General features: G+C 41.4%; 1 protein-coding gene across 1 annotated transcript; it reads left to right on the top strand.

The window, feature by feature from the left end:
• The first annotated feature begins 10544 nt into the window (after nucleotides 1-10544).
• Nucleotides 10545-11885, top strand: LOC125266283 (SH3 domain-containing protein C23A1.17-like). Its single transcript, XM_048186839.1, has one exon. The coding sequence runs from the start codon at nucleotides 10545-10547 to the stop codon at nucleotides 11883-11885; it is 1341 nt and encodes a 446-aa protein (XP_048042796.1).
• The last annotated feature ends 3012 nt before the right edge of the window (nucleotides 11886-14897 follow it).

Raw genomic sequence — 14897 nt, 5'->3', positions numbered from 1 at the left:
AAAGTTTCTTAATATTTTCCTGATACTGAATTTCAATGTTTCATTCACACAGAATTACAGAGAATTATAAACTCTGTATTTAGAGCTCAAACATGACACACTTCTTCCACACATATAACTAGACTGACCTAATTAAAAACAATGATTAGAAGAGAAAGAAAATGCATACGGGAATACAAACATATAATGCATTGAATCCAACATGTTAGTAATCACATCATAGCAAATGTTATTCTGGATATAGTTAATACTTTAAGTAATCGACAATTGTCCCTTTTGAGATTCAAGATTGAGTCCTTAAGCATAGTTTAAACTTTGACCGGAGTCACGAGTGACCGGGTCAGGATGGATTGCTCACACAAGGGAGGTATTGATAGGACAGATTCGTCTTTAAATCCGTTGATGGGTGTTTTCCTGTTCCGTCCGATAATACAAGAGGGTTTTGTGAGAGAATCAATAGATTTAATGTGATCAGATCCACGTGATGGGTTCTGATTAGTTTATTGCTGATGAGCTAAGAAGTCCTTTAGACAGAGTCCTTTGTTAAAAGAAGTCACGTCATCACTTCTGTTAAGGCTAGGTGTTTCCTGTCAGGAAATGGATCTTTTGGACCAAATGAAGCTTTGTTCAATCATGTTGTTCATTGATAAAGTCATTGGTAAGTTCTGTCGAGCGATGCCCTACACATTCCACAATGAATGTATTGAAAAAATAATGGTAACACTTTACAATAAGGTCATTAGTAAATGCATCTAACAATGTGCAATATATTCTTACAGCATTTATCATTCTTTCTTAATGATAATTAATAAAAATGTTCATCTTAGTTCCCAGTGTTTAACTAATGTTAACAGATACAACAGTTGATATTAAAAATGTATTAGTAAATGGTGAGATTAACATTAAGATTAATAAATGTTGTAGAAGTATTGTTCATCGTTTCTTCACATTAACTAATGTAGTTTACAATAAGGTTTCATTTGTGAACATTATAAGTGTTACTGTTTCTGCAGAATTGTTAGAAATACAAAAACAACAAATAATCATTTACAGTGAAATGAAAAGAAAAAAGGATGACTGTAGGTTAATTGCTGTATGACTGTACACATTGCATCATGGGTGTAATGTGAACAAATGTCATAAAAACAGGTTAGTGACGCATTTTGTCTGATAAAAATGAGGAAATTGCAGCAATGTTGCACATAAATGTGGATTCATCCAAACTTTGACTGACAGTGGAGGAGTTGGGCATGACTGTTTTGATGATGTTTCTTATTTACTCTAGAAAAAGAGAGACAGACAGTAAGACAGGGATGTAAACATGAAGGATCAAGGGAAAATAAGGAAATTATAAAATCCTAATAGTCCTAATAATAATAATAATAATAATAACAACAACAATAATAATAAAAGTTTAATGGCTCCACAAAGGTCCACACCTTTTGTCCACAAAGAGAATACTACAGAAAGAAATGCAGATATTCACAGAAATCATTCACATCCTCAGTCCTTATGAAAAAGAAATGCACATTTAGCACATTTTTAAAAAAAAAAGAGTTAAACTGAATGTAATGTTTGCATGTTATTTACAACAAAATTAAAATGTATCACAGTTTAAATGCATTTATGAATACTAGAGTGCGTTTTGACCCACTTAGCATTCAAGTGCATCAATTTTATAATTATTCTTTAGTCTTTGAAATATGGTTAAAGTGTCCTGATGAATGTACTGACAAGCATTTATGGTAAAATATACTTTAATGTAATTTCTATTTAAGTCATGTATTTACGTATATTTGTAATTATACATTTGTAATGAAGTTGCAATTTAGTACATTTATTAAAATATATAAATTTTAAATGTAATCAAATAATACATTATACTTGCTTTTGCATGTTAATCAAAACATCAAAATAAGCGTACCTATTTATAGCACCTCAAAAGATTATTAAAACATGATTTAAAATGTACTGCATAGTAAAACTTTTAATTTGATACTATTATGAATTACACTTTATAAAAAGTGTGCTAAGAAACAGTCATGTAAGTGTGTAAGTATTTCATTAATATTATACGATCTGCAAGTAGGGTAAGCGTACCTATTAAGCCCACTTAATTCTAAGTTTAGGTGTTTTTCATAGATATTGAAATGGTTTATAAGAAAAATAATTGTTTAAAATTGATTAAAATGTATTGTATTCCTCATTGTAACACATAAGGTGGGCTTAAATGGTACCACAGTGAGTAATGGTGAAAAAATACAATGTTTTCTTTAAAAATGTAAGATATGTTTACAAAGATATGGATGGAGCTTAAATATAATGTGGACTAAGCATCATAGTCATTTTCATTGTGCCCACATTGAGAAATGTTAAGTTCCCTTTCAAGGGAACTCGCACTGCGTAGTCGCTATGGGAACGCCTCTGCGTGATGTCGTCATGAAGCACATATGAAATCTTTCCAATCAGGGAACGGTACGTCACCGGCGGGTGACATCACTGACCAGGAACTATAAAGCCAGCCCAAACACACTCTCATTCAGTTTCTGTGTCTTCAGCAAGCGCGTGTGATCTTGTCTGTCCTATTTATTGTTGTCTGTCTACCATCATTAATTTTGAAAGAATATTATGGCGAGCGAACAGCAATTTAGGAAGTGTGTGCATCCTTGTCCCCATTTCATCATGAGCGGGGACACACACGACCTTTGTGTTGTTTGTTTGGGAGGGCAGCATGCCCAGGCAGCTCTCGAGGGGGCTGCCTACATGCATTGTGATCAGTTCCTGCTGAGAACGTTGCGCTCCCGCCGAGCCCTCTTCGAGGAGGGTGGCTCGGTTCGTGCGCCTCAGGGCTCGGGCCCCGCTTCTGCTGAGGCAGGGCGGCGTCTTATGTCCTGGGGCTCGCAGATGGATGTACCAGAGGGGCTAGAGACGGGCCCGGCCTTATCTCTGCCCTCACCTGCTGCATTCGTGGTGTCAATTTGGAGGCAGGAAGCACGCGTTGCGGTTTCTTCTGCTCCAGTTGACACCGTCACATTAATGGCGTCTAGTTCTGAGGAGTTACACATTGTTAGTGTGACAACGGGAGAGTCTGAAGACTCGCCACTTCCCTCTCCCGCGAGCGAGGAGCTCATGGAGGTGCTTACTCGCACTGTTGCCAAATTGAACATCGATTTGCCAGCCGAGAAGCAAGAGCAGCAAACCCACAGTAAGCTTGATGAACGCTTTTTACCATCAAGGTCTGCTCAGCCTCCACGTCGGGCGCTACCGTTTTTTCACAATCTCCACACTGAGGTGTCGAGATCGTGGAAGAGACTGGTTTCATCCCATGTCTACACCCCTCAAACCTCCACATACAGCAACGTGGTTGGTATGAGGAAACACGGGTATGGGGCGATTCCAAGAGTGGAAGAGACGCTTGCGAGCCATCTCTCTCCGCAGGTGGCGTCGTCCCTTAAAGCCCCGACATTGCCCACTAAACCACTGAAAACTACCTCAGCGTTAGTGGGCAAAACGTACTCGGCAGCGGGTCAGGCGGCGTCATGCTTGCATTCTATGGCCATCATCCAAGCATACCAAGCCGACCTGCTGAAGGACTTGGGTAACAGTGATGAAGTTAAGTCAAGTCAAGTCAAATTTATTTATATAGCGCTTTTTACAATTGGTAATTGTTTCAAAGCAGCTTTACATATTAGAAGCACAGAAAAAAGAGAAGTGGTTAAAAATAAGCTGTACAAGCAAGCGTGGTAATATGTAACATATACAAGATGGTGCTACATTAAGCCAATGTCGGCTGACTCCCAGGGGTGGAAAAAACCCCCATAGGAGAAAAACCCAGCGTGCTAACACTGGGAAAAAAGTCCTAGGAGGGAAAAAAACCCTTGGAAGATATATATAATATATGTAAATGGATATGGAGATCAAAATCTGAATTATACATTTTTATTATAGAGATTAAAAATAGATTATAAATAAATATATGTAAGCGGATACGGAGATTAAAAATCTGAATTATAGATGCAGCCAGAACTGGATCTGTAGGCCCATTGTCTCCTGGGCTACGTTGTAGTCAGGTCCAGACACAGGTTCTCATCTGATCTGGATACGGCCAGGATCCAGCACCCGGCAAACCTCAGGATAAGCAGAGAGATGCCATTCTTATTCTGATGTACAGGTATATCTAGTGTTATAGGAAATGTTCTTGGTTCCGGCCGACCTAATTATTGCAGCGTAACAATCCTTTAACGGATTTTGAAAAAATGTTTATGTATTGATAATGTGTTATGTGTATGCAAGAGCAAAGAGATGTGTTTTTAGTCTAGATTTAAACTGACAGAGTGTGTCTGCTTCCCGAACAATGCTAGGAAGATTGTTCCAGAGTTTAGGTGCTAAATAGGAAAAGGATCTGCCGCCTTCAGTTGATTTTGTTATTCTGGGTATTATCAACTGGCCTGAATTCTGAGATCGCAATAGACGTGAAGGACTATAATGCACCAAGAGCCCGCTTAGATATTGGGGAGCTAAACCATTTAGAGCTTTATAAGTAAGTAGCAAGATTTTAAAATCTATACGATGTTTAATAGGGAGCCAATGTAATGTTGACAGAACTGGGCTAATATGGTCATACTTTCTGGTTCTAGTAAGAACTCTAGCTGCCTCATTTTGGACCAACTGTAGTCTGTTTAAAAGCCGAGCAGAACAACCACCCAGTAGAGCGTTACAGTAATCTAGTCTTGAGGTCACGAATGCATGAACCAACTGTTCCGCATTTGTCATTGAGAGCATATGTCGTAATTTAGATATATTTTTAGATGGAAGAAGGCGGTTTTACAGATACTAGAAACATGACTTTCAAATGAAAGATTGGTATCAAAGAGCACACCCAGGTTCCTAACTGAGGACGAAGATTTAATGGAGCACCCGTCAAGTGTTAGAGAGTATTCAAGGTTTTTTCGTGAGGAAGTTTTTGGTCCAAAGATTAGGATATCAGTTTTTTCTGAATTTAATAATAAGAAATTTCTTGTCATCCAGTTTTTAATGTCAGCTATGCATTCTGTTAGTTTTGTGAATTTGTAGGTTTCGTCAGGGCGCGAGGAAATATAGAGCTGAGTATCGTCAGCGTAGCAGTGAAAACTAACACCATGCTTCCTAATTATCTCTCCTAAGGGCAGCATGTACAGAGTGAAAAGCAACTGTCCTAGTACTGAGCCTTGTGGTACTCCATATTGAACTTGTGATCGATACGACATCTCTTCATTAACTACTACAGACTGATAACGGTCAGATAAGTAAGATTTGAACCATGCCAAAGCAATTCCACTAATGCCAATATAGTTTTCAAGTCTTTTTAAAAGAATGTTGTGATCGATAGTGTCAAAAGCAGCACTGAGATCTAATAACACTAATAGAGAAATACAGCCACGATCGGATGATAAGAGTAGATCGTTTGTAACTCTAACGAGAACAGTCTCAGTACTATGGTATGGTCTAAATCCTGACTGGAAATCCTCACAGATTCCATTTCTTTCTAAAAAGGAGCACAGTTGTGTTGAAACTGCCTTGCATCACCTATGGCTGAATCTGTCCGACATTAAGGACAGAGATAAGTCCTTTCTCTTGGATGCCCCACTGAATCCTTCTGGCCTTTTCGTGACGCTATCAATACTGTCACTGAGAGGTTTCAGGAGGCGAAGAAGCAGGCTGTTCTTCCTCGCCGTGCCCAAGTCCCTTCAGCTGCTGAGCGGGAGCAGCTGAAGCCGTGTACGAGCTCCTCGCACAAGCACAGGCAACAACAGAAGCAGAGTGTTGCTACCCGTGCTCCCCCTCCGAGGAGTTGGGAGTCGGAGCGGCGATCTCAGCCGAAGCCTTCTAAGGGCAAGACAGACCTGAGGGCTGTCATTGCGGCTAAGAGTGCCTTGGCAAAGAAGTCCTGAGGGTGGTGCCCTCCGGAGACAAACGGTGTTCACCTCTTCCATCGGTGCCTGTGAATCTTCGGTGCCCTCAGGGAGGTGCTCTGCTAACCCCGCTGTCAAACCGCGGCACAGTAGTTCCTCAGGTGTCACCCGAGGGTGGTGCACTTTCTCTGCAGTCAGCCCAGTTGTTCCCTGCCGAGGTTCCGCTTCAGGTCACTGTGCTGGCTGCCCATATAACACCAGAGGCCAGTCTCAAGAGGCTGGTTCCCTTAGTAGATTTTTTTGTCAGAGTGGAAAAATCTGTCAAAAATATCTCAATGGGTCCTGCACACGATAGAAAGAGGGTATGCGATTCAGTTTCGAACACGCCCACCTCAATTCAATAGGGTCATACCCACTGTGGTGAATTCAGAGCAGGCTCTGGTGATGGCACAAGAAGTAGAGACTCTCTTGCGAAAGGAGGCTATAGAAAGGCTTCCTCTTCCCAGCAGGGAGTCAGGATTTTACAGCCGCTATTTCATTGTGCCAAAGAAAGACAGAGGGTTGCGTCCGATTCAAGATGCTGACAGTCAAACACATCGTGTCACAAATCTGATCCGAGGACTGGTTTGTCATGATAGATCTGAAGGACACATACTTTCATGTATCAATCCTTCCGCAACACAGGAAGTTCCTGAGGTTTGCTTTCGGGGGCGAAGCATACCAATACAGGGTTCTTCCCTTCGGCCTAGCATTATCACCCCGAACCTTCACGAAATGTGTAGATGCGGCGCTGGTGCCCTTGCATATGCAGGGCATCTGCATACTCAACTACATAGACGATTGGTTGATTCTGGCTCAATCAGAGCAAATGGCGGTTCAACATCGAGATGTTGTTCTCGCTCACATGAGAAGGTTGGGGTTGAGACTAAACGTGAAGAAAAGTGTGCTTTCTCCAGCTCAGAGAACCACTTATCTAGGCATGGTATGGGATTCGGTGATCATGCGGGCCCGTCTGTCTCCGGCACGCATGACATCAATCCTGTCGAATGTCTCACACATAAAGCTAGGCCAGTCACTCACTGTCAAACAGTTCCAGAAACTGTTAGGTCTTATAGCAGCAGCGTCCAACGTGATACCTTTTGGCCTGCTGAACATGAGACCACTACAGTGGTGGCTCAAAACCAATTGGTTCTCACCGAGGGGGAATCTTTTTCGTATGATCAATGTCACGCGGTGATGCTTACTTGCTCTGGACATATGGAAGAAACCTTGGTTTCTGTCCCAAGGACAGGTGTTGGGTGTCATCAGTCATCGAGTTACTCTAATGATGGATGCATCCCTCACGGGCTGGGGGGTGATAATGAGTGGTCGCTCGACTCAGGGTCTGTGGCAGGACCATCATCTCTCATGGCACATAAATTGCTTAGAAATGATGGCGGTATTGATGATGGCTTCCTCCCAGACCTCAGAGATCGACATGTGTTAGTTCGATCAGACAACACAGCTGTGATCTCATATATAAATCATCAAGGGGGTCTGAGGTCACGCCCACTTTACAAGTTCTGGCCGGCCTGAGTATGGTTTTCGGATCTGATATCCCTTCTCGATGGGTCTCCGATGGAGATTCCGATCAGGAAGGACCTTCTCTCTCAGGCGGGCGATCTGATACTGCACCCCCACCTGGAGTCATGGATGCTGTGGGCGTGGCCTCTGAGGAGGCACAGCTCATAGATTCCGGTCTCTCAACTGAGGTTGTTGAGACCATACTCCAGTCCAGAGCTCCCTATTGTGCTGCAGGCATTCTGTCCACCTCCCTTTGAGTCACCGGACCAGGAAAAGTTAAATTTGCTGTGCCCAGTTTGAGCACTGGATGCTTATGTCCACAGAGCAGCCATGTGGAGAAAGTGCGATCAATTATTTGTGTGTTTTGGAGCACCAAGGAAAGGGCTCCCGGCATCCAAGCAGAGAATGAGCAAGTGGGTGGTTGAGGCCATTTCACTTGCTTATGAGTCAACTGGACAGCCTTCGCCATTGGCTGTTAGGGCTCACTCTACGAGGAGTGTGGCTGCCTCTAAGGCTTTTTTATCTGCGGTTTCCCTATCTGACATTTGTGATGCAGCAGGATGGTCATCACCACATACGTTCATGAGGTTCTATGAACTAGACCTCGGCTCCACTCCAGGGGCACAGGTGCTTCTGTAATGTGTGCACCTTGGCTTCACACGTACGGTCACTTGCTCATATGATAGAAGTTGGTATTGTCGTTCCCATAGGGACTACGCAGCGAGAGTTCCCTTGAAAGGGAACGTCTCAGTTATGTATATAACCTTAGTTCGCTGAATAGGGAACGAGACGCTGCGTTGCCATGCCATACTCCCAGCATGCCCGTAAGCGACTTGCTACAGTATTTCAGAAGCTGAATGAGAGTGTGTTTGGGCAGGCTTTATAGTTCCTGGTCAGTGACGTCACCCGCCTGTGACGTACCGTCCCCTGATTGGACAGATTTCATACGTGCTTCATGATGACATCACGCAGAGGCGTTCCCATAGCGACTACACAGCGTCTCGTTCCCTATTCAGGGAACTAAGGTTATATACATAACCGAGACGATTTTTTCCTTCAGGGTTAGCTTGTGTTGGCGATAGTTTGCATGTGTTTTGTGTCGCTGTACCATTTAAGCCCATCTTAAAAAAAGTTAATTTATGAAAATAATCTGAACAATTTATGATGTATTTATTTGTAAATTAATTGTAAAATCAATCACAAAACATTTAGTGTTTGTTGTTCACATGCTTAATTCTTTGACAAGCTATCTTTTAGTAAGGGTAGTGGTTTGACCTTAAGATTAGCTTTGTGAGCAAGCTAATAAAACTCATCTTTCCATCTAAAGGAGAATGATGTAAAATGATAAAGTACTATTTGTTCATACACAAAAACAATTCAATTCGAAACCGGCTATCTCAACATTGACAAATGTGATTTTGCAATAAAAAATGTCAAGGAAGTAACAAATAACTGGATTTGCTAAAATAATGAGCGGCATAAAATATGATTTGCTCTTTATTTGAATTTTACTTCAAAGTTGAAAGCGGACTTAAAGGATACATGGGCTTAATGGGTAGACTTTAAAGAAGACCAAAAAAAAAAAAAACAATTCTCAGATTTGCGAGATATAAACACACAATTGAAAGAAATAAAGTCAGAATTGCAAGATATAAGCTGTGTCCGAAACCGCTCACTCGTTCACTCATTCACTCATTCACTAATCCCTATATAGTGTATGTCATTTGAGAGCACTATATCTGCATGGAGTGAACGAAATGAATTCGGATGCTGACGTATACACTGTGTGTCGGAGAGCTGGAGCTGTCGCAGAAACGGCTCGATGCGATTAAACTATTTTATCCTACATGTTACTTATGTTATGCAATAATGTTAATAACAATAACAATCATAATGACTTTATTTTGTAATCATACATGCCTCCATGCCAGCTTTGTAGTTTCATCGATTGTATAATTGGTTTGTCATGTTTAATGTGTTCATAATCATTAAATACTATAAAATACTGCAAACAAAAAAATCAGAGAGAATTGTGGGTATAAAGTAGTGAACGAATGTAGGGAATGAAGTCGTTCACTCAGAATTCGGACACCACTACGAAATGGCTTACACCCAATATAGTGGACTATATAGTGGATAGGGGGCTGTTTCGGACACAGCTATAAACTCAAAATTGACCCTTCGCCGAGAGTTTGATTGACAAGCGATCTAACCAATCAGAACGCCGCATCCGCCATTTTGTCCGACAAAGCAGCCAGTAGTTAGAAGATTTACCTCGGTGGAGTTAAACTTGAAAAATTGTGTATATTGACCTATCTACACATTTGAAACAACATTCCTTCTCATGTTCATTCATGTTTATTTGATGCTATAAATGGACTAATAGGAAGAGATGATTGGTTAACGAGCCTCTTGAGCTGAGGCGCTACCGCAATCTGTCACAACCATGGTCACGACATATTAAAGAGCCACAAATTGAATTTCTTTAATAACTACACAGTTTGAAAGCTGGGACTTTGTTTAATATCATAAGTAACCTGCTTTGTCTTGTCTGTCGACGTGTTGTCAGCTTCCTCTTTGTTCTGCGATGTATTTTTCACTGTGTGTGGAGTGACAGCGCAACTTGTCGGACAAAGCAACAATAACTAAGGGGGGCGGGTCTTTGCGAAGGGTCAATTACGCATTATAAACTCACAATTGCGTGTTATAAATGACATATAAGTGATATAAGTGACATAAGTGACATATTGCCTTTTATTTCAGTTTAAAAAAGATAAAAATCTTTGTCATTTTCGTATATCACTTGACAGGCAGTTTGGTCGCTCTATCTAGTGGACTGCTGTTTTTTCAGGACTATGTTAAAGACTTTTGTGAACTTGCTCATCTTGTGGACTTTAATAATGTGGCACTAAAAGACATTTTTCATTTTGGGGTTAATTAACCCATTAGGAATATATTGATTATGCACTCTTGCTCAGTGGTTCATCATTTACTGTGGGTCTTGCAGATGTGGAGCCCTGCAATCCCACAGAACCCTCCATGCCAGAGTGTTTACATGCCCCTACTGTCATGTCTGGTGTTGTTCACGTCATGCCTGCCACACCTGTTCACGCCATGTCTGCCAAGCCAAGGCCTGTTCACGCCATGTCTGCCAAGCCAAGGCCTGTTCATGCCATGCCTCCCAGGTCAGTAACTGTTCACATCAAGTCTGCCATGCCAGGGCCTGTTTACGCCATGCCTCCCAGGTCAGTACCTCTTCACGTCAAGTCTGCCATGCCAGGGCCTGTTCATGCAATGCTTGCCACGCTAGAGTCTGTTCACAACATGACTGCCATTCCAGTGTCTCGTCCCGTCATAGCCACCAAGCCAGTGTCTTCTGACAAAATGGCTGCTCTGCCTGTGTCTTCAGACAAGATGGCCGTTCCACCTATTTCTTCAGACAAGATGGCTGCTCCACCTGTGTTTACTGACAAGATGGCTGCTCCACCTGTGTTTACTGACAAGATGGATGCTCCACCTGTGTTTGCTGACAAGATGGCTGCTCCGCCTGTGTCTTCAGACAAGATGGCTGCTCCGCCTGTGTCTTCAGATAAGATGGCTGCTCCACCTGTGTTTACTGACAAGATGGCTGCTCCACCTGTGTTTGCTGACAAGATGGCTGCTCCGCCTGTGTCTTCAGACAAGATGGCTGCTCCACCTATTTCTTCAGACAAGATGGCTTCTCTGCCTGTGTTTTCAGACAAGATGGCAGCTCCACCTGTGTTTACTAACAAGATGGCTGCTCCACCTGTGTTTACTGACAAGATGGCTGCTCTGCCTGTGTCTTCAGACAAGATGGCTTCTCTGCCTGTGTCTTCTGACAAGATGGCTGCTCCGCCTGTGTCTTCAGACAAGATGGCTGCTCCGCCTTTGTTTACTGACAAGATAGCTGCTCCACCTATGTCTTCAGACAAGATGGCTTCTCTGCCTGTGTCTTGTGACAAAATGGCTGCTCCGCCTGTGTCTTCAGACAAGATGGCTGCTCCACCTGTGTCTTCAGACAAGATGGCTGCTCCGCCTGTGTCTTCAGACAAGATGGCCGCTCCACCTATTTCTTCAGATAAGATGGCTGCTCCACCTATTTCTTCAGACAAGATGGCTTCTCTGCCTGTGTCTTCTGACAAGATGGCTGCTCCGCCTGTGTCTTCAGACAAGATGGCCGCTCCTCCGGTGTCTTCAGACAAGATGGCCACTATGCCAGAGTTTCTTTATGTCATGCCTGCCAGTCTACAGACTGTTTACATCATGCCTGCCCAGCCAGAGATTGTTTACGTCATGCCTGCCCAGTCTGAGCCTGTTCAATTTATGCCTGCCACGCCTGAGTCTCTTTACAAGATGGCTGCCATGCCTAAGCCCTCAGTCAAGATGGCTACCATGTCAGAGTCTCTATAGTGCGCAGCATTTACAATTGTGGCCACAGCTATCCTGTGTGTATGGGGCACACACACATCCATGCCAGAGCCTCTCTACAGTATGGTCGCCTCGCCAGAGCCCTCCATCCCTCCCCCAAGACCTCCACCACTCCACAACCTCCTCCTGGACTTTTGAGTCATGTCTAGTTTTGTTTTGTTTTGTTGGGCGTCGGGAGCCACCCATAGAGGGGTGGATCTGTATCGATAGTTTTGTTTCATGTTCTTGTTTCATTTCTTTTATTTTGTAGTTTTATTCATGTTGCTTGTTTGTGTCAACTGCAACCAGCACACAGGCCAACCTAGGTGTCCTGTTACAGATATATGGTACTTTTATGATCCGGAAGAATGCTGTAGAGACTAGTGACTTATTCTTCCTGAGAAGGACAAATAAACTCTCTTAATCCTATGTATTCTCTATATAACCACTTGGGAAGTGTATAAACACGTATCCAATTTTCCCATCTCATGACATTCCTTTTATAGGCTTTATTCTATGCATTAATTCTCTATTTTGAACTATTTTGGTATTAATCCATAGTTCCATAGTTGCAAATGTATAGTTAACTGAGATCACACTGGCAGCATGTTTGGTGTCTACGGACTCCAATTTTCATTTCCTATTTGGTAATTTATGTTACGTTACTAACTCTGTGACACGTTAGTATTATAAGAATCTAGAAGGTTATTCTCTCATTCATCCAATCCAGTGTCTTATGCTAATATCTTGCTACAGAACAAAGACTCGTAAAACTTCCCTCTGAAAGGGAAACTCCTTATTAGCTCAGACACCTCAAGAGGGTGTGACATCTTCACCCCTTATATTCACTGATCACAAGATCAAACCCTCTTCTCTTCCTGCTCTTCCTCCTCTTTTTCTTTTTTTACTGACTAATGCTGACGTCAAGATGACGCTTTAAGAAGCTAGAAGCTTCTAAGGAACCCCAAGCTTGTGCCAGGCTTCGGCCTAGACCTTCCATTCACCAAAGATCCTCTGAATCCAACTGGTTCTCTTTCATCAAGACAACATCAGCAAAGATTCAACGGGAGCCTCCACAAATTGCATCAGGACAGTTTTAATTCAACTTGGAGAGACATGCAAGTATCAAACTTAGTCTCATTATCGGATACATTGGGTATCCTTACCCCTTTTAAAGAAGGGCCTGTTAAAACTAAACTGATGGTTTGCTCAAGGCTGTTGATCTGCTGAATGTCCAACAATGCTGTAACTTCTTGCTTCCTGTACTCTGCTTTAGCTCTCTCTCTCTTTGTAAACTGTATGCATGTATGTGTGTGAATGTTAGAGTAGTTTAAGTGTTTAGTCTAGTTAATAAAGTCTTGTTCATGTCACATGTAAAGTTGTCTGTGTTTTGTGCTCATAGACTGGAGTCCCTATTCATGTCGACCCTGACTACAGGCTTTTAGTAGTATTGTACATTAAGATTGTTATTTCCCATAACCTGGAAATGAACATTTCTTAGAATTAACAAAACAATTAACACTGTGCGTTCATTGGACAACAGGTTAATTGATTGTAATATTATTATTACATTAAGTTAATTTTATTAGCTGATTCAAATATTAATAATTAATTATAACTAGTTATGATTAATTATTCATATTTATTTTGAGCTAATTTGCTACAAATGGTGGAGAATGCGGGCATGAATAAACAAAGGTTGTGAGCTTAAACCACTGTCAACTTAAAAGTGTGCATTTGATAATTCCAGTCAGAATATGTCAGACGATGCGCATTTTGGTCACTAATTGCTGGCTTGTTAAATGCTGATAAAGTGATAGCTTGAATTGACTGACATCTCTACTGTAACTGAAAGAGTCTTGACACATTTTAGCATATGTTCAAATGGTATCAGTGTAAAGTTAATCTGATTTTAGCGAAGAAATCCTAATCTCAGTATTAGAGCATAAGCCTGTGTTGACAAAGGAATCTCAGCTCAGCGGCATGTAAACTGTACCAGAATTGATTATTCTGCTTTGGTTGGAGAAATACCAATTGCAGTATTGCTTAACCTGTTTCTGATGAATGACTCTCAGTACAGTGTTATATAAATGTAGATTTGGGTAATGCTCCCCTTTTATAGTTAAGATTGATGTCATTCATCTAAACTTTGGCTGCATCTACAAGCATAGCTACCTTTTGACCAAAACTGTGTTTCACTCGCTGAAAGGAACATCAGTATTCATGCACAAGATGGACTTAACTATATATGCTTAAACAAGCTTTGACTTACAGCAAACTGTGTAATTACTCTTTAAACAAGTACAAGACGTTGTTTAAAGTAGAGAGAAAGGTTTACATGAGTAAAATTTGCAAATTCGAAAACAAATTTCAATTTTACTGAATGTAATATCAAGTTTTTGAAAATCTGAAAGTATAAGCGTCACATTTTAACTCTGTACTTAACTAGTTTGAAATGAGCAGACAGTCTTCATGAACTGTTTGAATTGCTGTGGTGTGCATTGGTTCCCATGACAACGACTTGTCACAAGAAGTGCTAACTCATCACCTTGTGACGCCATGGTGTAAACAAACCAGGCTAGTTGGCTAAGCTAACCCCACCTAGCAGCCCCCCCGCTCAGGCTAAGCTAACTAATAGCTTCTACAGTTAGCGCTTAGCATCATTTACGTGAAGCCTTTAACTACAGCTTGTGTGTATGCAGTGTGAACTGATCTAAACCCATTCTGCTGTTTTAGTCACTTCTTTAAATCTTTTTATTGATTTTAATTACAATAGCAGTCAGCTATTAATTTTTACTAGTATTATTTCTTTCATCTTTGTGATTTATTTACATCTTCCTTTTTAGTCTTGTGTGGTTTAATTTCCCAATATAACCACAAGCAACTAGACATACTCTCCTTCTTGATTTTGTTTATTTACAACAGTTGCTTCAATTTTATGAGCCAGTTACAAAGGAATCTGAATGATTGCTATGGCATAATTTTGACCACCACTAATAAGCACAATCTAATAGG

Source organism: Megalobrama amblycephala, linkage group LG1 (genome assembly GCF_018812025.1).
Source record: "Megalobrama amblycephala isolate DHTTF-2021 linkage group LG1, ASM1881202v1, whole genome shotgun sequence".
Classification (NCBI taxonomy): Eukaryota; Metazoa; Chordata; class Actinopteri; order Cypriniformes; family Xenocyprididae; genus Megalobrama; species Megalobrama amblycephala.
This window is presented reverse-complemented; position numbering and strand designations above follow the sequence as displayed.